The 26870-nt window shown below is 39.8% G+C and overlaps 1 protein-coding gene across 1 annotated transcript in view; it reads left to right on the forward strand.

The window, feature by feature from the left end:
• POU6F2 (POU class 6 homeobox 2) overlaps nucleotides 1-26870 on the forward strand; it is a 418399-nt gene that overhangs the window by 198633 nt on the left and 192896 nt on the right. The window contains exons 3-4 of the mRNA XM_042471002.1: nucleotides 15832-15923; nucleotides 17886-18114. Coding sequence (XP_042326936.1) covers nucleotides 15832-15923; nucleotides 17886-18114 — 321 coding nt within the window. The remainder of the gene's footprint in view (nucleotides 1-15831; nucleotides 15924-17885; nucleotides 18115-26870) is intronic.

Below are 26870 nucleotides of genomic sequence, written 5' to 3' on the forward strand. Positions count from 1 at the left end.
CATCTTTTAATTGGCAACCTTTATCACCACTATATTCAGCAGTGCTAACAGCAAATGAAATATTGTATGAATTCACAGAAAATTGATAGGGTCTTTGTGACCTTAATGTGATTATATGTGTGCTAATGCATACAGCAGAAAGGAAACCAAAACTCACAATGGGAAAGGGTCCAGTTCATAAAAGATGCATGCACTATTAACAGAGGGATCTTTGTGCAATATACAGAGGGGAGGGGGGAAGGGACAAGTGACTTCAGCCTATTTTTGAAATAAAGAACATGCGTTTACAATTATACTTCTTTCCTTATCATGTAGCAGTCTTGTTTCTCTTCTCCAGTATGAACATCTGTATTTATTTTCTAACATAATGCAAATCAGGCAGCAGCAGCAGCAAATAATAGAATTAGGTGTGAACATGCAGAAGTAAGATAAATGAGCAAAGAGGCTGACAAATACATTGGGATGGATACCACTGAGATTAGAGTAGATCCATAGAAATTCATTACCCTTGTGTCAGGAAGAACCAACTGAGTTCCACTGCTTTCACTGTTTGCCCTTTGACTATGACTTAGATCCAAAACACACTGCAGAAATAATCCAGTTTGGGAATGTTTTAACTGCCCTGGATCAGTGCTTGGGAATCCAGCGAATTATAGTTTATGGTGGCACCAGAGTTCTCTGACAGAAAAGGCTAAATGTCTCACAAAACTGCAGTTCCTCGATTTTCCTAGCATTGAGTCAGGGCAGTTAAAGCGCTCTCAAACTGGATTATTTCTGCAGTGTGTTTTGGGCCTATGTCTGGATCCAGTTTATTAATTTTGTGGTTTTGACGGTGTATGTGTGCATCTAAAACTATACAGTGTGACTGTTAATAGTGTTTTTGTAAATGTGTATAAGACGTGTACAATTGTCAGACAACTGGGTTGACTTGGGTCACTTTGGAGATATACTGTTTAAATGCTGCATGTATCCTAAGAGGCCAGAAGCTGCACCAAAGCAACATTCCAGTCCTAAGGACTGGAGCACAGCTTTGGTGCAGCTTATGACCTCTTAAGATTCATGTATCATTTAAACAGCATACCTCCAAAATGACCCAAAGCAGCTTTATTTTGGCCTGTCTGTTCAGGCCCATGATTTCCTTATAAAATATTAACATATGAATCTGCATAATTGTTCAAATAAAAATGTGCACACTAAACATACAAAATATTTTTATTTATACTAGAGTGGGGTATGCATATGACATCTGCATGTAGATGTAAGAGGGGGTTTCCAAGGGTAAAAAGCTTAGCAATCACTGACATATATGGTTCAGGTCCAGGTTATCTGAAAGACCATATTTTCCCATACAATCCTGCCTGTGTCTTGAACACTTCAGGGGACATCCTTCTCCCAGTCCCACCATCTATATAGATATATCTGGTGGGAACATGGGAATGGGACTTCTCCGTGGCCACTCTCAGTGTGTGGAATATCCTTCCTAGAAAAATTACTGTCATCCTACTTGCTATCCTTCCTTGGTCAGGTTAAGACTTTTTTTTTCTTTCAACGGGCTTTTGATGGGTGGTTGCTCATGGTGAAAAGGGCTTTTCATTATGTACTGAATTGTTTATTTTTGTTGGTTTTCTTTTTAATGAATATACTTTTAAATGCTTTTCATTCTACAATAGCCCCTTCCCATCTGTGATGGTTCACTTTGCCCCCATGGATGCAAAAAAAATGGAGACGGTCATGCCACATATTATTCAATGGAGGCAATGTATGCAGATACATCAGCACATCCACAAGACTACACCACCATTGAATAATATGAGGTGTGGTAATCCATGGGTGATCAAATCTGCAGATTGCCAGCCCGCCAATACAAAGAGTCCACTGTATGTATAGTTTAATTATATTTTTAACTTTTGTAGGATGTGGATTTTTTTTTAGCAGGAACGGCTTTACCATTTGCAAGCCACCTTGACTCCCAGACTGAGAAAACGTGGCATATAAATAAATATAAATAAAACTAGTGTACTGTTACTGCTAATAATAGTATTGTAACAGTGAAGTCCTAGTCATCATGGATGCAAATGACTTGGGGCCATATCCCAGCAAGCTACCAAAAGTTTCACCCCCCCAATTCCCTGCAGAAGGTCTTTAACCAGGGTATCAGGGGTTTCCATGTGGTTGTCTGGAAATGTGCTTGGGGTTTTATTAAAGATTCTGAATCCTTCTTCCAAATAGGTTCAGTATGTTGAATAGCACCTTTCAAATCTAGTTTAAAACCCACTGTGGATTTACCATGTCACTGAGATGGAAGCCTCTGATGCTCCTAATTGAAGATCCTTGGCACATTGAGGGAGGTTCTGGTGAAAACATTGGTGTTACATATTTACAGTATAAAAGAATCAGCACACTTGGAAAGATCCCAAGAGAGTTGCAAGACTCAGTTTTATCTCCCAGTGCAATGCCACAGCACACAATCTTGCATTTTACAAAGCCCTTCCTGTGAACTCAATATTTATGAAACTTTGCAGTATATTTTTAATCATTATAATCTGTGAGAACTATTATTTGGAGTGATTTCTAAATAAGAATTGATCGCAGTTATTCTGTAGTATAGAAAGTCCTGCCCCTCTGGTTCATGTAATATACACTGTAAAGAAAGAAAGAACCAGAGCCGTATCTGAATGTTTTGTGACTAGTTTTCCTTCCTGGATGTTTTCACCTGTGCTTTCACTGACAGTAATAGATGGCAGAGAATAAATTCAGCTGGATTGTGGGATGTGAAGGAGCGTCTAGCCAGCTTGAAATTGTTGCTTTGCTGCATTTACTTGATTCTCGGCATACAATCTGCCGATTTTCCTTCTGGCTTTCAAACGAAACTTGCTTCTGGAGCTACTCCTTATATAGTGGGTAGATTAGGAAGAAGACCTACAAGGCTAACCGAATAACAATTGTATGCTGCAGAGAAATGTGGGCAGGAGAGGAGACATTCTTCTTTGATCCTGAAAAGACAGCATGCATAATCTCATATTGGGACTGTGTAAAGCCTCATTCATACGCATTAAATTGTATGCTATTTTCACAGTCATTGCTAAATTGGTTTGGAAAAAAATTTGGACAAGTCAAATACTGCATTACAAACCAAATACATAATCTTGAATGTCTTGTAGCAGGCAAACAAAACCATTAAAGGCTATACCAAATTTCATCTCGAAGCACTTCTGGAGAAAAACTATTATTTCTTAGTACTGGAATAATATTGTGTATATTTTACTGTACAAGGCTGAATATGTGCAGGGGTGCTCTATGTAATACATATAGACAGATGTAGGCTAGAATCTTGTATCAGCTGCAAACTTAAGTATACCTAACTAAGGGGCAAAATGGACCAGCAGTAAACATTGGGTGGGGTATGGCATCTGAGTGTGGTGTTTAGATGTTGCATGCTCTGATGCCACCCCCGTGCCACTGGGAAATCAAATGGCTGACCACACGTGCAGCGTATTCAAGGCATTTGGGCGGCTTGGCATTAAGCACCACACCACTAAAATACTAAAAGGGTGGCAAGGGCACCCTTTTTGGGCCAGAAAAATACCAGATTAGGGCCATGGCATGCAGTTGCTGTGGCCCCCATCTGGTGCTCAAAGGGGCACCATGACACTACCCTTTAGGGTCATCTGTCTCAACTCTAAGTAACATCTTCTGGTCTGTCTGCCCTCCGAACATGGTGGAAATATCTTTCACTCATGCTCCAATCACTGGCAGTCTTAAATCTACTGTTATTATATGCTGTCATGTCAACATCAACTTATGTTGACCTTCAACCCTCAAGAGTCCTGGATGTCAATTGTACTACTTAGGTCTGGGAAAATCAAGTTTGTGGGTTCCTTCGTTGAGTCATTCATTCTGTAACATGGTATTTCTCTTTTCCTATTACTTTTCACTTCACTGGGCATTATCGGCTCTTCCACTGAGTCACATCATCTCATGATATGTCCAAAGTAGAATGGCCTCACCTCAATTATTTTGGCTTCTAGTGAGTGCTCAGTTTGATTTGCTTTTGGACCTATTCATTTGCCTTTTTAGCAGTACATGGTATCCATAGAACTCTTCTTTGCCACATTTCAGATGAATTTATTTTCTTCCTGTCAGCTTTCTACACTACCCAGTTTTCACAGTGATACATAGAAATCAAAAATACTATGGTGTGAATGATTCTGTCTTTGGCATTTATAATGTATCTTTATACTTGTGAATCTTATCTAGTTCTTTCATAGCTCCTCTTCCAAGTCTTAATCTTCTTTACATTTCTTGACTATAGTATCAATTTTGAATGACTAAGACAACATACAGAAAATCAATGAAAAGTAATCTCAGAGCCACTGGCAATAATCTGAGAACTCCTGGAGCACAGGAGAAGTCCCAGCAGACTGGAGGAGAACAAATGTTGTCCAAATCTTAAAAAAAAAAAAAGGGGGGGGGGAGAGGATCCCAGAAATTACCACCCACTTAATCTGACACCAATACCAGCTTCTAGAAAAGATAATTAAACAGAGAGTCTGTGAACGCCTAGAAGGGAATACCATAATTGCAAAATGTTAACATGGGCCCGTTACAGACCACCCAAAAGGGGCGGTCTTGGGCCGCTGCCGGTTGCAGCGCAGGGAAGCCGCTGCAGCCAAACCACGCGACTCCCACATGCAGTAAAAAAGGAGCGTGAAAATCACACTCCTTCCGGCAACCTGGAAGAGACGTCGCAAGTGCCAAAGTGCGCACTCGCGACGTCTCTTCCAGGTTTGGATGTCCAGACGCACAGCATCCGTTACATAAAGATGGCCGCGCCCATCTGTATAGGGCACCGCCATCTTGACGTATGGAATACGCGCGAGGGGCAAGGCGCATCCGGAAGCGCCGCCCCTCGCACGTATTCACGGCGCGACGATGGCACCACTTAGGCCCGTCTATAACGCGCCATGGGTTTCTGAGAAAAGTCATGCCAGACTAATCTGATTTTTTAAAAATAAAATTACTAGCTCAGTGGATTAAGGGAATGCTGTGGATATAGCATATAGTTCAGTAGGGCCTATGACAAAGGTCTCTCATGAGATTCTTGCAAACAAGTTAGAAGAATGTGGGTCAGACAATTAAACTGTTAGGTGGGTTTGTAATTGATTGACCGGCCAAACCCAAAGAGTGCTCAGCAATGGCTCCTCTTCATCTTGGAGAGAAGTGAAAATATATTGCCACAGGGTTCTGTCCTGGGCCCAGTGCTATTCAACATCTTTATCAATGACTTGGATGAAAGAATAGAGGGCATGCCTATCAAATCTGAAGATGACACCAAATTGGGAGGAGTAGCTAATACCCCAAAGGAGATGATCAACATTCAAAATGACCTTAATAGGTTAGATAGGTGGGCCAAAACTAACAAAATGAACTTCAGTACGGAGAAATGTAAGGCATTGTACTTAAGGTGGAAAAATGAAATGTACAGATATAGAATGGGGGGCACCTGGCTTCATAACAGTACATGTGAAAGGGATCTAGGAGTCTTAGTAGGCCAGGAGTGGAATTTGAGTCAACAGTCGAATGCGGCAGCTAAAAAAGCCAATTCTAGGTTGTATCAATAGAAATATAGTGTCTAGATCAAGGGAAGTAATAGTACCACTCTATTCCACTTTGGTCAGGCCTCATCTGGAATACTGCATTCAGTTCTTGGCACCACAAATCAGAAAGGATATGGAGAAACTGGAGTGTGGCTAGAGGAGGGCAATCAAAATGGTGAAAGGTTTGGAAACCTTGCCCTATGAGGAGCGACTTAGGGAGCTGGATATGTTTAGCCTGGACAAGAGAAGGTTAAAGGGTGATATGAGAGCCCTGTTTAAGTACTTTAAGGGGTGTCATATTGTTTTCTACTGCTCCAGAGCAATAGATGCAAGCTATAGGAAAAGAGATTCCACCTCAACATTAGGAGGAATATCCTGACAGTAAGGGCTGTTCAATATTGGAACACACTCCCTTGGAGTGTGGTGGAATCTCCTTTTTTAAACAGAGACTGGATGGCCATCTGTTGGGGGTGTTTTGATTGTGTATTCCTGCATGGCAGTGGGTTGGGCTGGATGGCCCTTGTGGTCTTTTTCAACTCTATGATTCTATGATTTTTTGATTCATCACCCACTTTAAAGTCATGTAAATCTACTATTGTCATATGTTACCCTGCATTTGCACTTTCTTACTTTCCTTTGATTAGTAGTCAAGGTTTTGCTCTTTTTTGCAAGTAATATGATGTTATCTGCTGATCTTAAATTGTTGGTGTACCTTCCCCCCATTTTCACACCTATGTATTCACCATATAATTCTACTTTCCTTGTGATATGTTAATATGAATTAAAGAGCTAGGGTGATTAAATATAGCTTTGCCTAATCCCCTTGCCAATTGGAAACCTTTCTGTTTCTCCATATTGTGTTAGTGCAATGGTCTTTCTCCAGAGTATGGATTATGCATCAGGAAAATCAGATGTTGTGGCACACTCATTACTTTTAGAGTAAACCATAATTCATCATGTGCTACATAGTCAGTAGGTGTGCTGTAATCTATAAAGCACGAGAGGATTTTCTCCTGAAATTCTTTGGTGGGTTTCATTATCTAGCATATGTTTGCATTAGGATCCCTTGTGTCTCTTCTTTTTCTTAACACTGCTTGGATGTCTGTTATTTTTGCTCCGTATATATTATTGATTTATTTTTCATTCACTTATATATTATTTATTGGTTTAAATATTTAGAAACCAGCTCTCTTCACAAAATCTACGTGCTGTGATTTACCTTCACATTACCTTGGTTGAAAGCCTGTCAGGATCGTCATTAAGTGGTTATGAGCAGGGGCAAAAGTAGTCAGGAGGCAAACGTGAGTGGAGATTCAGCTAATAAATAATCACTTAAAACAACAATTATCCTAATAGTACAGGGCTAGTCCTAACAATAGATAGAGTGAATTGGCTGCCTCAAGACTTGAAGCAGCAGATTTGTCTCTCCATCTGCTTTTCTGGAGGGCCAAAACTATTCTGTCTAGATCTGCTAAGTGGCTACTTTGAAATGTCTAGCTGAGTGTTCTTCACCTTTGCACATTGTAGGCAGGTCATCCTACCTATTGTGTGGTCCAGGTCACCCTACACAGTGCTTGGCTCTCATGATCCCTCAGTAGGCCTCTGTGCAGACGTTTAAAGGGAAACTGCATAGAACAGCAGTGGCTCTCCAGTCTGGTGTGGGATGTCCTGAAGTGGAGGAATGGGAGTTTGGAACTATTTACATAGCTATGCCTCTTTCCTCTAACTATATTTTCTTTGTGGATTTCTCCATTCATCCGATTTTTGAAAGCTGCATGATCTTCCATGAATTTGAGTGCTCAGTTACAATTATTTTTTTAAAATAATTTTGCAATTGATTTCAGGTCTCCTCAATAAAAAGTCTAGCTGGAATCTCTGCCATTTTAACAACTACTTAATTTCTATCTTCTCTGTTAAATGAAAAGGAGAACATTACATGCAAAATGTTTTTTTTAACTTAGTTCATCTGATAAGCATATCAGCAAATCTGCATGTTTTTATTCTTAGTTTGTTCAAAACCAAGGTAGACATTTCAGTGCAACATATGTAAGTATTCCCCAACCCATGTACATCTTTGATTTCTTTTCATTTTAAAAAATATTATAAATTAACCAGATTCCTTGTTCTCTGCATAATGATACTCTGCATTTCTTGCTTAATCTCTTCATGAAATATTGTTAAGATTGACACATTGCTATAGAAATAGATGTCAATTGAATAATATGTAGCAGTCTATTTTATTTGTAACTTAATGTGGTGAGGTATTTCTTTCACATTTCTATTATTCATAAGTCTGTCCCCTTGGAGAATATATAGAAGAATTTGTTTTAAATGAGCAGATAATACCTTCTTTAAAATTTATAAGTATGGTAGAATCAGATCCTTCCTTTTTTTTCCCCCTTCACAGACCATGGCGTGGCAATAAAGAAGTTCTGAATTGCCTTGCACTTGTTATTCATAGGACAAACATTGGGGAGAAAAGGATCTTGTTAAGGTTGAGTTAAAATTCCATTTCTACACCCATCAGTAAAACTGCAGAGAGCAAAATCTACACCAAACTGCCTAGCAGAAGTCTTAAAAATTATTGCTGGGCTTTGTTGTTCTTAAGGCAACTGTGTTCCTATTGCTTCTTAGCCATTTGCTTTCATTCATACTGGTTCAGAAATGACAAATAGAAGCAATCCTACCCTGTAGCACCTTTTGTATTACTAATATTCATTCTGCAGAAATAAGACAAGCACTTCAATCTATTTAGTGAGGCATACACAGGCGGAAGATTCACATGCCTGTATTTGCAAGTGAATATTGAACTACACGAACAAATAGGGCAATGTACATTGCTCCTCATACGAATTAGTTTTGGGGATATCATAGCTATGCTCAAAGTGAAGGCACCAAATAGCTGTTTAATAGGAACATACACACACTCAAAAGCTGATAATCTCTATCTCAGTTTCCACTCAGGCACAGGTAACTTAAGGCTGGTTTCTTCTCCTACATACTGACAAACAATCAGTAACTTGTTTGTTATATATGTATCTTTCCTCTAGTGACCTCAGGATGGAATATGTGGCTTTTTTCCTTTTGCACTTTACCCTTACCACCTTTCGAGGTCAGTGAGGCCCAAATATTGTGACTGGCTCAGGGTCATCAAGTGATTTTCATTTGTCAGCAGGGAGTTCAACCTAGTTTTTTCAGATCCTTATGCAACCCTCTGATCTCTAAATCATTAAACTACAATCTTGTCCTTTGAGATTATTTATATATGTACAATAGGGAGAGTTGCAAATTCATGAGGGGAGGGGAGACTTATTGTTTGGCAATATGGAAAAAACCCTTCCGTTGTTGTCATATTGCCTTTTCCAGCCACCAACACAGTGATTTTGAAAGCAGCACATCATTATCTCTTCATCCTTTTGCCATAAACTTAATGGAAACCACATTTCCCCTACATTTTTTGTTAGAAAGAGAGTTCCTATTGTTCTGTGTTCTACTCTATGAAGGTGTACAGACCGCCACTTTGTGCCACCCTGGACCCGAACTAGGGTTACATGAGGGATGAGCGTTTACACGCTCAAAGCCCTTGTGGTGGCACCCGGGTGCCATCTTGGCACGCACCCGTCCAGACAACGATCATCATGATGATGTCACTCATGTGCAGTGCCCAAACAGTGCTGCGCACAAGGGGCATCATAAAGCCATACTGCAGTGCTTATGGCACCCCTGTAGCAGTGGAAATGGGAACTGTGTTTGGCAGCTCCTTTTTGTACTGGTTTGGGGGCGTGGTGTGCATTTGCCGCATCCCCAACCCAGAGCTTCCAGGGGCAGCATAGAGCTTATGTTCCTATTCCTATTATTATTATTACCATCCTCATGATGACGTAAGCACCGTTTTTCAGGGTTTGAAGAATCCCTGGCCATATGCTTACAATCTAACCTCAAACAGTTACTGACCTACAGGACACACATGTGGACACTGGTACAAAGCCTTGCTACAAACCCAGATGCCAACTCTGCCCACATATCTATTCAGGAAATGTCATTATAGGCTTTAATGACATCAGCCACAATATTAGAGGGACTTTCACTTGCTTATCCTCCAATGCGATTGACGCCGTACTATGTCAGCAATGCCCTTCAGCTCTCTGCACTGGAGTAACAGGCTGGTCCCTGTGCCAGAGAATAAATGGATATAAACCAGACATTAGAAATGGGAACACACAAAAACTGGTTGTAGAACACTTCAGTCTCCCTGAGCATTCCATTGTAGACCTCAGAACAGTGGTCCTTGTACAAAAGAACTACAAAGGAAGATTGGAAAGCGAAACAGCAGAATTGGACTTCAGCAATGGGCTGAAGAGCGATAATGGTTTCCTGGCACATTACACACATTCCAACACTATCTGACCCTCATCATTATGAGGATGCCCTTGAACAGTTTATTACATTTCCTCCATGGTTCCTACACTACATTCCAATATTCATTCATATGGTTATCTGCTTTCCTTGGCTTTAGGCAACATCCTTCCTCCTGCCTTTATCCCCAAAGACTGAACGTGCCACCTCACCTCCATACCCATACAGTTTTGAGTTTCAACTGACATTCTCACATACAACTGGATTATATAGGTCTGTCTCTGGACTCTCTGCTTCAAATACGGGTCTGATGAAGTAGGCTCAAGTCTTTGCAAGCTCATGCTACCAGCTTCTTACTTTCCGTTAGTCTCAAAGGTGCTACAAGATCCATTTGAGGCCTAAGAAAATATTATAATTAATTTCCAAATGTTTCTTTTTCTCCAAGTGCATTTGCTTTTTATTTTTCTAAGTGTCAAAAAGCGTAAGATGGTAGCACCTAGAGCATGGCTTGCCGTCTCTTGAAGGACCCATGTTATGACTCTTTCAGCAAGAAGAAGTGATGCAGGGTTTTGTTTCATTTTGGTTTTTTATTAGCCATTCCAAGGGGAAAGCTTCATGATTTTGGTTTTATTTGCAGCCCTGCTCTTTCTTGTTTCCTGCTTCACTCAGTTTTAAACTGTATTTTTAGTTGTTTGTAGTGTACAAATCTTGGAATTCTCAAATTACAAGTAACTTAGTTATCTGTAACAAGTTTTGTTTTTATTTTTGCTAACGAGGGTCTAATGGATTTATATTTTTAGAACAGTTTAAAAAATGGTGACAAAGTTAGTTGGTGCAAGGAGCAACAATTTTCCAGAATTTAAACAATTTTACAGGCATTTTGATAGGAATATTTATAAATGTGAAGGCTTCTCCTCAAAACAATTAGCAAGATGAAAGCAGGTAAAAAGTGACAACCGACAAAATGAGTGATACAAGTTACATTTTAAAATACTGCAACTAGTAACAATAACAAATTGTTTCTGCTGTTGTAACAAATGTATTTTTAAAGCAGGAGAAAACAATTATGTGTAACTTTTAAAGCTGTGCTGTTGAATTTATTTTATTTTGATGACATTAGCCACATGGAGGGGGAAGTCTCTTGATGGAAAGCCAGGATATAAATATTTTAATAAACATTAAAATATTAGGCCTGAACAGGTATTTTAGGTCTTTTTCAAAGTTCCCAAAACTACACCTCTCAATCCTTGCCGGTGATTCACTCCTGACTTGGAGTAAGATATTACAAGTGAGAATGGTACCTGTAGCAAGTTACTTTTGGGAGTAATGAGAGTACAGCAATGTTATTTTTATAACATAACATAAAATAAAATCATTGCTTATTAGTGTAATAGGTGTTCTTGTAACACCTAAGATGTTGACTTTGACCTTTGTTCAGTTTTAAGAGACATTTTTTAAAAATTTAAAAAGCAATTAAAATAGGAGTGGACAATGAATGGGAACTTGCATCACTCTTGAATCCTCACATAGTAGAGAGGTTTGAGGGTGGAACACATATAAATAATAATAATAATAATAATAATAATAATAATAATAAAAGTTTTATTTATATCTTCCCGCCTCTCCCTGCAGATCAAGGCAGGATCACAGCATAAAAAAAATACACATTACAACATATTCAATAAAATCACAATATCACAATATCACAATATCACTACTATTGCTAAAAACTAGCTTGTCGTCTATTTCCTGTCTTATCATAGTTGGTTCTTTCAGGGTCGTCATAATAGGTCAGGTGAGTAGGCCCGCCAGAAAAGCTCCATCTTAAGTGCCCTCTTGAAAGCTTCCGAGGTGGCAATACGACGGATCTCTTCCGGTAGATTGTTCCACAATTTGGGGGCCATGACCTTAAATGCCTTGTGGGAAGTTGGTGTTAATCTTGCTTTTGGGTGGTCAAGCAAATTCTTCCCTGATGTTTTGAGAGTGCAAGATGGATTGTATAGGGAGAGGCGTTCCCTCAAGTAACTCTGGCCGAAGCCATGTAGGGCTTTAACAGTGATAGCCAACACTTTGTATTGCGCCCAGAAGCTGATTTTAACACTGGTGTAATATGGTCCAATCTAGGTGTTCCTGTGACCAATCTGGCTGCTGCATTCTGGATCAATTGAAGCTTCCGAACTTGTTACAAAGGTAGCCCCATGTAGAGTGCATTACAGAAATCTAAACGAGAGGTTACCAGTGCAAGTACCATAGCTTCAAGGTCCCCCTGGGTCAGGTAGAGGCGCGGTTGGCATATCAACCGAAGTTGGTACCACGCACTCCTGTCCACTGCCTCTACTTGAGATGTCAACTGTAGAGACGGGTCCAGGAGGACTCCCAAACTGCAAACTTCATCCTTTAGGGAAGTGTGACCCCGTCCAGGACTGGTTGACAAATTTCTATTCCTGGACCAGGGGTTCCTATCGCAAGTACCTCTGTTTTCTCTGGATTCAAACTGAGTTTGTTTTCCCTCATCCAACATCAGTACTTGTGGTCTAGGAAATACTGTAGTCATATGTAGTACTATGCCTGTGTAAACTGCAATTATGCACACAAATGTCACTAACAGGACACAGATTGAGTCTTTTGTGTATGACATCAGAGAAAATATGTGCTTCTCCTCTGGTACATAAAACAGAGGGTGCTTCCCGAAGGGACTGGTCAGTTGAGTGTGGAAATTATAAGTGGTTCCTTGAAAGGAGGCCATCGCTGTGTTTCCTGAAAGGAAGCAATGGTTAAGATCTTTATTCTGAAAAGTCATCACAGCCTCCCACCATTTTTAACAATAATCACCCACTGTCTAACTCCCTTTTTTGCATGATGTCTTTGAGCAGGTGATGGCCTCACAGTTTCAGATTTTAACAGACGGAACAGGTTATCTTGATTCTTTTCAGACTAGATTTAGGTCTTGTTTGGGATTTAAACTATCTGGGAGTTAGACAGGGGAAGAGTTCAAAACTGCGGCAGTGACTGGGTGTGTGCGATTGTTGTGGCCCTAGTGTGAATTGTGTCGGCACGGCTGCAGACCACATTTTTTGGCCTGGACCATAACCATAGATCATTGGATCTTTTTGGGATACTTGAGTTGATACTGAATTTGGAGTCACAGTACTGCAGTGACTCAGTTTTTCCAGAATATGGTCTTGGAGAATAGTAGTCTGGCTTGTGAAGTTCATCATAGCTCTTCTTTTATCTATACTTTACCAACATGGGGTCATCTGGACTTTTGGAATTCAGTCCTATCTGAGCTTCAGAATACTATGTTAAGAATAACTGTGCCATCAGTTTAGTGTGGAGTTTGAATAAGAAGAGAAAACTTCACATTTTGTTTTTAACTTAATAAGGCCAACACACATTAATTTTCAAGCATACTAAGTAGCACATTTTGGCTCATTATTTACTTATTCATCTGCCTTTATCTTTAATAAGCAATAACAGCCTATTTAATACCTAATCAAGTTTTTGAGTGAAATCATTTGTGGTTTGCAGTTCTGAAAGTTTTTGCATAGAACAGTAGTTGAAAGTAGCCGGTATTCCCTTTCCCAGATTTATGTGGTATGCCATCTATACCCCTTTCCTGCAGAAGGTGGTTCTAGTGTACTGCTTGAATCATAGAGCTGGAAGAGACCACAAGGGCCATCCAGTCAAATCCCTGCCATGTAGGAATAAACAAAGCATTCACAACAGATTCTCATCCACCCTTTGTTCAAAAACCTCCAAAGAAGGAGACTGTACCACTTTCCAAAGCAGCATGTTCCACTGTCAAACAGCTCTTACTGTCAGGGAGTTCTTCCTAATGTTGAAGTGGAATCCTCTTTTCCTGCCATTTGAATTCATTGCTCCAAGTCCTATTCTCTGGAGCATGAGAGAAAAAAAGGTTGACCCATCATCAATATTATATCCTTCCAAATATTTAAATAAAGATGGCATGGCACCTCTTAACCTCTTCTCCATGCTCAACATACCCATCTCCCTAAGCTGATCCCCTTAGCACATGATTTATAGACCTTTTGCCATTTATGAACTTTCTAGGGCTAGGAGGTAGCTCAGCTTCTTCCTCCACAGATGTTTCAACACCCTTCACCAGAGGTAACTTCTCTGGAAAGATGTGGGCTACCTTATAAAGTGGAGAGTTGGGAGGAGGATAACATAACTATTTTGGCATCAAATCTTTCATCTGAGGAGCAAACCTCCTACCCTGGGACCAGGCCTACCATGCCACCTGGTCACAGTGGCTCATGCATTTACATTGTTTCTTATGTGACTTTGAAAAGGTGTTCAGAAACTCCAATTTATACTGAACACAGTAGCAATAATTTTGTCTGGAGTGCATATTTGTTTAGCTTGTATAAACGCAAGTGTTGAAAAGTTTCTGTTCCAACTACAACTCCCATCACCTTCAGTACCAGTATCCTCCCAATCAACATAGCCATATATATTTTTCAGGCCACCAGTCATGCTGGCTGGGGATTCTGGGAACTGCAGTCCAAAAGGTAGCTTTCCCAACTCTGGTCTTAAAATGCCTTCAGTAAGTGCTCATTTATTTTCAAGCCTAGTTCAAACTACTGGTTCTTGCCTATAAAGTCTCCTAAAATTTGGGACCAGTATGTCAGAGAGGTCTTCTATATGACCTTTACTGCACCCTGGGTATATTGTCTCATTCTGGAGGGACAAGAGAAAAGAGATTATCACATCAGCTTCGCTGCCAGGATAAACCCGGGATGTAACTTCCTTAAGGCGGATTGTATCGCATTCACCCATCACTGGGCAGTATGTAGCCCTATACAACCTGGACTTCTTGCAGCTTTTCAAGAAAGGGATTTTCCCATTCTCGAAAAGATGTGGGACAAGCCTGGAGAAGCCTGGGTTACATAAGGGCTGCATATTGCCTGGTGATGAGTAAATGCGATAAGATCTGCCTTAAGAAAGTTACATCCTGGGTCTATCCCGGCAATAAAGCTAATGCAATAATCCCCAAAGATTTCTGAGTATTATGCCTCCGTTATGGAATTCTCTCCTGAAAGTGGCCTCTCTCCTTTTTGGCCTTTGGATAATTGATAACAACTGTACTGTTCCATACTGTTTAAGTTCTTCAGTTTCACAAGATCTCCTGGGTTTTTTTTTAGCAATTATATATGCATTATTTGAAACTGTTGTAGATTTATTGCCAGTAGACTAAAGTACGTATGGAGTGGAGGGGCAATTGAAGAATCTATTAAATATGAATATTTGAGGGGAGGACTTAGAGTATATATCAATATGATCATCGTCTCCAGTCCAAAGTAGTGGCTAGAATTCTACCACTTTATTCTGCAGAATGTATAGCCTGGTCTGTGGTCTGTGCCCAGTTGGAGTAACTAGATAACATCCAGATGTATATGGAAATCACGGATATTTTACTTACTTTTTACAAAATCCTTTAATGAAATTTAAAGCGGAAGTGAATTGGCTTTGGCCTGGATGATTTTTGCCAGTAAGGTTGCTCACCTTAGTATTTAAAAAAAAAAAAAAAAACTAACGAAAGAAGTGTTCCCTCCTTCCATGCAGAAAGTTCATGTGCTTTTTATGTAAATGGATGTATAATGCAGCCCACATTAGCCGTGTTGATGATAGCTTCAATTTCACTGCTGTCAGATTTCTGTATCGCTCCAAAAGAGTAGGCTAGCATGAATGAATGTTAGCATAATTTATGCTGCTGATAAGTGATTTGAGCATTTGAGTTATTGATAAACTGCTTTAGCATATCATTTCCAACTTGATGCTATCTGACATCACAGCAAAATATAATGTGCTGGTCCGAGACTAGATATTAAGGTAGAGCTCTTTATTTGAATTCCAGGAGCCAGAGGAAACACAGCGCTGTCTGATACGAGCACATCTGACCAGCACCAGCCCAGTCCATCCCATCCACCGTTCCCTGTTGGGCCCCAGGTCAGTTTCTTTATTGAGCTGAAATCAAATTCAGTTTTCTGAAAGCAAATATTAGCAATCAATTAAATTGATTAAAAAAAGAATTGTTTAGCTGCATGATTTAATTCAAAGTGTGTGCATTTTGGTGACGTGTGCATAACAATTAACATTTTAAAATTGTTCATGTATGTTTGTATTGGAAAAGGCAACTTTATTTTAAAAAATCAAGATATAGATAAGTATACTTCTCAAGCAAATTCTAAGACATAATTCTCTCATTAATTTAAATGCCTCACACTAGTCTTTTATTCCAAGTATATAGCAAAACTGTATTCAATGGTTTTAATGTTAATTTAACTTGTTGGATTTGATAGTTGTGTCTGTCACATGCAGAGTTAATTTTAAATAAAGTTTGCATTAGTTTGGAGCCAAGAGATATTTATGTGGGTTATATACTACAATGATCAGAAAAAATTATGAAGGCATTGTAAAGTGATTGGCCAGCTTCTAAGAAGTCAGTGTTAGTTCTGGCCTATGCTTTGTGGTCATGTGAACATCAGAAACTTAAATTAATGCATGCCACTAGAACTATCATGTCCTCCTTCAAAGAATCCTGGGAGTTGTAGTTTGATGTACTTGCTTTGGTGGCATATATTTTAACATTGGGACGATATATAGAATAATAGCACTTGAAACTTGCACTTTGAAAAAGTATAAGATATAGGAAAGACATTTGCATGAGACATGGAGAGCAGCTGCTGGTCAGATTGGAGTAGACTCTATTAACCAATACTCTGGCATAGTAAAAGCTGCTTCCTAAATCTATTAAAGGTCTGTTTCCAGCCCAGTCACAAGGCTTTTGGGGGGAGAAGTAACTATTAAAAGAGTATAAGTCTATTGAGCAGATATGCCCACTGGGTGGCTACCAACTCAAACAATAGCTTGACTTTTATTTATTTAAAAATGTAATTAGCAATTGAGTTTAACTTGGCCTTTTTCTCAAGAGCAACAAATTAGAGGTGAATGTGTCCAGTTCTGTTCTACTCAGTTTTTTGTTATCCATTGTTAATTCTTTCCAATATCTGGGTCAGTTTAGGATTTATATCCTAAAAATCTGCAAAAAAATTGTATACGGGGGACACATTTCTAATATATGCGCTTTCCCCAGTGTACACATTTTTGCAAGTGATTTTCCCTAATGTAAGCGCTAAAGCGTGCATATTTCTTTTCACATGTGTTAGTTTTGCACACTTTCTTTTGCAGTAATCATATGTATTTTTTGATTTGCAAAACTTCAGAAAAAATGTACATATCACCATATAATTGTGTTCCAACTTGGAAAGTGCAAATTAGATAGGTTTGCATTAAAAAGCAAACCAGCCTTTGTTGTATAAAACTAGAGTTATAGCCTAGTTAAACAAATTTGATTTGGTTGGTTATATTAATTTTACTTGATGAATCAATTAAATTTACATACTAGTAAAAGCATATTTTCATTGTTTTTAGATAACGCATGCATTTGTCATACCAGATACTTCCTCAGAAGAGGCATTCACCCAAATGTAGAGGAAAGCGAGATTGCTTTTTTTAAAGATGACTTTTGGCATCTGCACTGTTTATATAGCATTAAATATATATCAATGGCTGTATAGGCTGTCTGATTAGGGGGCATCTTTTCAAGTCAATCATTTTGTTAAACTAATTAATTATTAACTAGATTAATCAATTAAAATAATTGACTAAAATGATGTTCTGAGTTAATCAGATAGCAGATGAATTATTAATTGATTGATTAAGTGCCGCAGGCCCAGTGTAAACTCGCTCTATGATTGTGTTCGATTTTTGACATTAGAAACCTGACAGACGTGAGAAAAACAAATGCACTGGAATATCCCCAGGCTCTAGTGAAACAATTGCACCCATGCTGCTAGTCATTAATTTTGCTGTATGGTAAATATGGAAATTGTGTTTGTTTCGTTGCAGCCACTACTGACGGCTCAGCAGTTAGCCTCAGCTGTAGCAGGGGTGATGCCGGGAGGCACTCCAGCACTGAATCAACCCATCCTTATCCCTTTCAACATGGCTGGACAATTGGGCGGTCAGCAAGGACTGGTCCTGACTTTGCCTACTGCTAATCTCACCAACATCCAAGGGCTGGTAGCAGCAGCTGCAGCAGGAGGCATTATGACTTTGCCATTGCAAAATCTACAAGGTAAAACACACTGGGAATTAATTTCATTTATTTATCTATTACCATCTACAGACATAACAGTGGTATTCTTAAATAACTATTCCTCTGTGGAAATCAACTGGTCTACTTCATTCAGAACACATATGATGGGTTTAAAAGTCAAGGAGAGAGCAGGCATGTTTAGTATTAGAAAGCCTAATTTTGTCTGTATGCATTGTATTTTGGGGGTGACAAGTTTGTGTGACTTCAATGCAACTATTAGTGAAATGTGACAGAACGCGGCAACCCTTCCATATTGATATGTTGTTAAATCAAACACATCACAGCTGACACAAGGAGAGAAAGTCCTCTTCCAATAGTGCAGGACATGCCTTTTCCTTTACTCCAGATATGCTACTGATATGAACTTCCGCTTTTTTACTTGATCACACTAGCCCTCCAATGTGAATGCCTCTTTTAGAACACAGAAGGGCAAAATAAAAGAGAAGGCAATATGGAAAGGGAGAAAACACAGAAATTGGCATGCATGCTTGCATGTGTTTGTATTATTACAGTATGGTGTGATCCTGTCCCAAGCAACATTAAGAAGGATCCAGCAACTAGAAGAACAGCAAAATCCAGTAGAAGCAGGAAGGGAGGGTGTTCTTCTATTCCCATGACATCCCATAAAATTGGTCTGGCATTTTGGGGGAACCTCTGGGCTGGTTTTCAGATAGCTTTAAGTGCTGCAGGAGAGAAGAAGAAGGAAGTTCCATCATACCGGCCTGGTGGCATCTGTGGATTTAAGCCATCATCTGTAAATATAATACAATACGTATTATTTATTTCAATATCTATGTCCTGCTGTATATTATAGGATCTCAGAGTGGCATACAATTTAAACAGTTTCAAAATATTTCGGACTATGGAGATTATCACATTAGCTTTGCTGCTGGGATGACCCAGGATGTAACTTTCTTAAGGCAGATCTTATCACATTCACCCATTGCAGGGTAGTGTGCAGCCCGTATGCAACCAGGGCTTCTCCAGGCTTGTCCCATATCTTTTCAAGAACAGAAAAATACCATTCTTAAAAAAGCGGCAAGAGAAACCCTGATTGTATATGGGATGCATACTGCCTGGTGATAGGTGAATGCAATAAGATCCACCTTAAGCAAGTTACATCCCGGGTCTATCCCGGTAGCGAAGCTAATGCGATCGTCTCATAAATAACAATACAAACACATTGAACAGGCTAAGTGCATATTAAACATTTAACAAATTTAAACTATTTAAAAGATTAAAATAGTTTAAAACCATGCATATGTACATTTGGTTGTGGGTGTGTATGCGGAATTAGTCACATCCCAAAGGCTTTAACATAAAGCAATGCTTTGGTGTTAGAATGAAACCCATGTCCATGCCGGTCAGACCTGGGGATAGCTCTACAAGTTGGGTACCAGCTCCCTTCTGTGTCCTCCCACTTGTGAAAGTCAAAGGAGTTGGGCTTTCCAGCAAACTTCCTTGTGCAGGTGCATATATTATGTTTACTGCTGAGAGAGGTCATTACATAGAGCTTTGAAAATTACTTTTAAGATGAAGGCAGAACTTTTCTCTTTCCAAAAAGGCCCTGAAATCCAACAAGACTAAAATAATTTGAGACATACAAGAGTTCCATTGGATATGAGGTTAGTCCTGGAACACTATCAACATGTAATTTCACCAGTGAGCCTGCAGACTTGACTTATGCTCTAAGGATCTCCCATCTGTCTCAGGGAGGATATTCATCCTTTCTAGCCAGGCTAAGACAGGCATTCTTTGCCTTCAGTGTGGCAACATTTCTTTTCAGTAGGACTAATAAACCCATGTGTTACCTCTTTTCATCTTTCTCCATCCCTTCCTCTATAAATAAAGGGTCCTGGCATCTATGATATCATTGCATAGCTCAACAGCCAGATGGTTTTGCCAGCAATCCCATCATTTCACTCTCTTGATTTCAATTTCTTGTTCCTACATCCTGTGTTACAATTCTATCTGTGCTTGGGAAGTTCCTTTTCTAGCTGCCTGTCAAGGTAGTTGTGTTACTTGCAACAAAAGCAAATGTCTCAGTGTCTGTCTCATAATATCCTTATCAAGCTAATACTCCAATTCTACATTCAAAACAAATGCTGGGTGCATCACTTTGTCATTATGAATTGATCTGGTCAGATTAGCTATAGCTAAATCTAATCTGAGTGATCAAGATATCAAGGCAGGGCTATGTATTATATATTCTCAGGGGCCACTGAGAATGGAAATACAGTTGACCCTTGGAACTTTCAGGGGATCCAAAACATATTCAAGCCCCATAAGCTTGAATGGGGTGCTTGCATGTGGGGCACACACCATGGGCATGAACCCCATTGATATTAATGGCAATTGCCTCTCCGCTGATTTTCAAATCCACAGATCTCAAGTCCACGGACTTGGAGGGGCGACTATATATTTTGTTACACCAATAGGTCAAGACACAGCTGGTTACACTCCACAATTGTGTCATTTGTGTCTCCCTTCACAATCTGCCTCGCACTCTCAGAACATCAGGGAAGTACATACTTGATTACCCCAAGGTGAGACTGGAAACAACTCACCAAAGAACGTTTACAGCGGTAGCTCCGAAATGTTGGAACAAACTTCCGGAAGAGATTCAACTTAGTTCTATTTTGGATGTGTTTAAGAAATCTTTGAAAACTCATCTCTTCCATGTAGCATACCCTCCTGACTCTTTTTAGAGAAACTTATCCCCTCACAGAAGTTACCTTAGATGTTTGGCCTGTGATTAAGATATTTAAGATTGTTTATATAATGTTTTTAACAATGTTTTATTCTCTTTGTATTTGTGATGTATTTGATATGATGTGAACCACTTTGATCATGTTGGAAAAGCGGTATATAAATAAAGTTTTTATTATTTATTATTTATTATTTTCACTCTGATATAGTTTTACATGCATACAAGCATAACTCAGTTAACAAAGCCTTTGACAAAGAAGCTTCTTTTTATGCTGGCCCGTCCTCCCTGTTCCTCCTCCTCATTCATGGAGAGTGTATTTCCTCTTAACATAAAGTTTCCATTAAGAGGAAATTCACTCTCCTTGAACAATTCCATGACGCTAGGAAACTGACAATTCCATGATGGTAAGGAAGTGCGCCAGGCATTCATACATGCGTGCGTCCCTAACAATCCAGGGACGATTGACAGACGGTAGGCCCTAGTGAGATAATCATCTCAGTGTCAGGTTTCATCAACCTGTGTGCAGCAAGCAAGACAATAAAGCTTGAGCTGGGACAGAATGAGATTCTACTCTACTTAATCCTTACTATTATCATGTGTGCCTGCCTGCAACAAGCAAGATGAATAGCAGTTGCCTCAAGAAACACTGAGGATGAGTGAAGAGCAAAACAGAGCAGATAAGGCTCAGTATGTTAAAAAAAAGCATAGACAGTTTGGCTAAAAAAATTTGGAAATTGATAGAAAAGTGGAGGCTGGTGAAAAGTAAAACATCATCCCTGGATACATTTTGGTAGAAGCCTTCAAGTGATTGCTGGAAGGTTCACAATATTTTTGTTTACTTCTGCAAGGCTTATCTGACCTGGTTGTTTCATTTCACACATGCATATTGTTAGTTTTGGATAGAGGTTTGCTTGAATTGGTCTTTTCTGTGATGGCATAGCAACCTATTATTTCCCTGTTATTTCTGCCCTCATACCAAAGGTTCTGTTAAAGACATCATGCCCAGGAACACATCAACTTCATTAACAGAGGTATACCAGTATGTGTGTGCACTCATCCACGCACGCACACTCGTGCACACACACACACAAAGTATGTATGTATGTAGGTAGGTAGGTAGGTGTTTGTTTGTTTGTTTGTTTTAAAGTATTTCTGTATCTCCTCCCAGCTCCCAAAACAATTAAAACAATACAAACATTAAAAAAATGAAAAAAATACTAAAATGCTCTTATAAAATTCCTAAAAGCAGTCTAAAAATAATCTTATAATTCAGTTTTAAAAGAGTTTACAATAGTAGTTCCCAGATATTGAATACCATGTAAAACAGCACTGTTTTGTCTGCCTACTGAAAGCTTTTAGGAGATGGGCCCAGCCTAACTTCCTTGGCTAGGGAGTTCCACATCTGAAGTGCTGCTAAAGAGAAATCCCTGTTACATGTACCCATCAACTTAACTTCACAAGGTTTTGGGATACACAACAGGCTTCCCCTAAAGATCTCAAATTTCTGCCAGGCTATATTAGAGGAGGAAATCCTTCAGATATCCTGGCCTCAGGTCATTTAGGGAATTGAAGATCTATTAGGGCTCTCCAGAAGCTGGATTGGGGCTGCAGCGTGAGGTTGCTATGGCCCCAATCCGGCCAGGAATCTGGCAATCTGTCTAGCCCATAACACATGAGCCACTGTGGCCAGATGTGTCTTCCCCAGGAAAGGATGCAGGTGGTGCACAAGCCATCTCCAGGCAAGGGTGCTTCTAGCCGCTGCAGCAATTTAGCTTTCCAGGATTACCTCCTGTCTGGATTAAGGAGATTATTGCACAGATTTAAAAAGCATCTTACTGCTACTGAATTCAGTTCGAATTCAGGATTCATCCAGATTTTATCACACCCTTTTTGCCGCCATCACCAGGCGGGTATGTCCCAGGTAACATCCAACTAGAATCCAAGTTCAGCTGTCCAATTTGCAAAGTGAGAAACGCCCTGGCTTTCAAAATAGGCTGGCTGAACTTGGATACTAGCCAGATGTTACCCGGGATGCACCCACCCAGTGGTGGCAGTGGCAAAAAGCATTGATAAAATCCAGATGTATCCTGAAATCGAATTGAATGCTACAGCGGTATGGCACTTTTTAAAACTTTGCAATAATCTCCTAAACCTCAACCTAGTCAACTACATCCAGTCTTTACTGCCTCTAGACAATTATTCAGTACTACCACAGCCTCCTTGGTATCAGATGCAAAGGAGAACTAGAGCTGGGTATTATCAGCATCCTGATGATGCCCAAACCTCAAACTCTGGATGACCTCTCCCAGCAGCTTCATGTAGTTGTTAAAAAGCATAGAGGACAGTATTGACCCCGAGGAACCCCACAGGCCAATTTCCCAAAGTCTAAACAACAGTCCCTCAGCATCACCTTCTGGCAACATTCAGCCAAGAAAGCTGGAACCACTACAAAGCAGTGCCCCCAAGTCCCATCAGCCAAATGACTCAGAAAGATACCATGGCCAATGGTATCAAATTGTGCTGAAAAATCCAGGACCCTGTCCAACTGTTGCTTGAGTTATCTTCTTCAGTTAATCAGGTTCTAATTATTCATGCAAGGTCACCTTGCTTACTTGTCCAGAATCAGTGGCCTGGCATTAAGCAATAGCACTTTTGTCAGAGTGTCAAGGGTTAATAACAGCACACAGGGAAATGCTTAATGTGTGTGTGTTTGACCATGAGCATTCAGCAGAAGGACAAGGTTAATTAGCACAGCTGATGCTCATTGGCTCAAGGACACTTTGGTGTCCAAGTGCACGTAGCCATGGATGATGAAACATGTGTCTGGATTACACAGGGGACATATGTCATGGTTACACACCTGAACTCACTGGGTTTGGGAGACCACATGGTCTGGAGTCTATATAAACCCAGGGGTTTCAAGTGATAGCTTGTGGGTTTGTAGTAGGAGTTGGTTTGGTATGCATTGTGGAGTTTGGAGAGATCTGTATTTGTATTATAGCACTGTGAATAAAGAGCACTTCGGGAGACTTAGCTTCTCTGGTGGTTTATCAGAAGAAGTCTTGCATCGGTTTGCTGAGTGTTCCCAGAGGTTCCTGCATTGCTTCAGTTCCTGGAAGACATCCAGCTGCTGTTATCTCAATTGCCTTTGGAACCACGGTTCTGCTTCTAAAATTGCTAGTTCTGCTCAAAGGTCTGATTTAACCACAGGACTCATTTGAGTTGCTGACAGTGGTTGTTGGACCCCAGTGGTTGTGCTGAGAAGAATCTGTTGGTTGAATGGTGAATCAGAAATAGAAACAGCCATGAGATGTCTCTTTCCCCTTCCCCTCCAGTGGCTTGTTCTACCTTCATTGCCATAACCCCCCTGCTGCCCATTATTACTGTAATTGTAGCACCCTTTGTGTATTCTGAACAGATACTTGGCTGACTAGAAATACAGAACAAACAAACAGTCATAAACAAACACACAGGTCAGTTTATCCTAAAGCACTCCCAGAATTTAGCCAAAGCTGGCCTTGTGGGATTCTATTCAATATGTGCTCCATTTTCTTATTTAGAGAGTAAGCATGCTCTTCTGGCAAAAGCTTCCCAAGACCAATGTACAGTAGCGTGTCTTGCTCTGTTGTCTACTACATCTAGATTCAGTGGACAAAACAGTTCTCCATTGTGCCAGAGGCTAATCTCCATAGGGAAAGAGCCCTTGTGCTCTCCCCAAGAGGCTTCCACTCCTGCCAGGATGCCTGCTTTAACAATACCTGCAGGCAGGAGGAGTCAAAACACAGTCTCAGGAACTCAGGGGTCTCCACTTTCAGCTTCCTCCACTGCAACCAAGTTTTCCCAGTCCCTCAGCAAGATGCCTGCCTTAACACGTCTTCAATAATTCAAATTCCTTGCAGTATTGTTGTTGTTGCCCTTTCCCTTGACAAGCAAAAACATGAACAAAGTTTGGGGCCTAACTTGATTAAACTTCAGCAGCCATTAGAGGCCAGGTTAAATTTCATCGGGGTAGATCTGTTCCACTTGCTGCCAGTTGGTTTTTAACACTTTCTTTTTTCTTTTTTCTTTTCTTCGTACTACTCTATATTTTTCAATTTTATTGCAGGTGTTTCCCCTTCTGGTCAGTGTGAAGAATTTATTCTAGATCTGAGTGTTAGTGGACTTGGGAGGGAGTTGTTTGCATCTCTGAGAAGCTCTCAAAAGCTTCCAAAAGAGACAGAGTGGAATATAATAGTTCATGGGTAAGAAGAGCTCTCCAAGCAGTCTGAGGTGTTTTTCTCTCTCTGTGACAGACTGTGCTTGTTTGTTATAGGAGTAAGTCTGGATCTATACCTTTGCTTTTTGGAGTGACAGCCAAACATGCATGATTTCGTTCACATCTGTTCTTATCTGATTTATAATCAGGATTGTGTGTATATAGATGTACACAACATCTATTCTAACCACTTTTGCAGTGGCAATGAAAAAACTAGAAGGGACAAGTTTCAGCCTTTGGTCTACTTAGATACTGCCTGGCCCTTATCTCAATCTGAATCTGATTGGTTGAAGGGGAAAGCAGCTACACTGGGATGAGAGCAAAGCCACTACAGTTTTCTGTCCTCCTCTCGTACCAATGTGCAACAAAAACTAAGGATAGATGCACAGAACATAAGGATCCAGCCTTCTCATCAAATCTGTTTGTGTATATTTTACTGGCAGGGCAGCATGTATTCACCTACACTATAATCATCACCATTGTTGTCATTGTAACCAACAGTGATGTCCAAAAAGTCCACAAGGAGGAGTAGAAATTGTACAAAATAAGTAGATTTTAAATTTATTTCCTTATTTTGCACAACCTGGTTTTGTGATTTGGTGGTGTTTTATTTTGGTTTAGTTAGCCATAGGAATGGAAGCTCACTAGAGCCCTACCCAGACCGTTAAGAATCCTCTCCATCTAGCTTTCTAGCTTCCAGATTACCAGTGAGATTTTCTAAATTGTACCTGAGCACATAGCTTACATTTAAAGTTTTGTTTTCTCCTGAAGAGAGGAAGGGAATGTTTAGGTATAACCATGGTGAGGTTTTCTGTCAGTAAAATGCAGCCAAATTGAAATTTTAAAAAATCTTGAATATGAAAGGAGGAGATACATGTCATCTAGAAGAGAAGTAGGTATGTGGCAAAATTATTTTAGCAAGGGAACCTCCATGCTTGGTCCTCTTTATTCTTTATTCTACTTTTTCCATAGAAAAATTATTGATTGAAGCAGCAACCAGTCTTAAGATGGTCTTTTGAATATGCAGGTAACATTATGTAACAAATACTTCATCTGGGACCACCCTCAATTATTAATCCATTTGTGGTCTTATATATACACATGTATTTATATTTAACCCTCCCCAGACAGTATACAAGAAGAACTTTAATAGAAAATGATGAAGCATGTGTGAAAGGAACAAATTCAGCTTTTGACCTTTCCATTTTTAAAATATATTTTGCTGGCATAAAAGCCAAGAAAAGTTTCCCAAAGATAAAATGGGGCTTCTATTAAGTGAATGCTCTGCACAGCACTCTAAGTACTTTTTAAGTGATTAAACTCTGGTTGTTGCTGATGACTTGATGGATTGTTTGACACACCAAAGGCTACAGGTTGTGAAACAGTGAGAAGAAGAGACAGTTAATGTGTTGAACAAACTCCCTTACAAACTGCACGCATGGTGCCCTCACCTGTTGGTTCAGCAACTCGCCTTTACCTTGTGCAGGTTTTAAACTTTAATGTCAACAGACCTCTCTTATCATAGTTGCAAATGGTTTTCACTTTAATGTTTAAAATAATGTCTCCCTCTCATACCATTAGCTGCACCGAGGAACCTGTCAGTCATAAATCTTAAATGAAAAGGACACACTAATGCACAAATTTTGCTTGTTTAAAATTTGAAAGTGCATGTAAAGTAGGGAACTGGAGATTAAAAAAATAATGCAGGGACAGGGTCTGAGTAAAAGCAGATATAACAAAGTGGATGAAGAGGCTTTTTAGTGTAGGTGG

Source organism: Sceloporus undulatus, chromosome 6 (genome assembly GCF_019175285.1).
Source record: "Sceloporus undulatus isolate JIND9_A2432 ecotype Alabama chromosome 6, SceUnd_v1.1, whole genome shotgun sequence".
NCBI classification, from domain to species: domain Eukaryota; kingdom Metazoa; phylum Chordata; class Lepidosauria; order Squamata; family Phrynosomatidae; genus Sceloporus; species Sceloporus undulatus.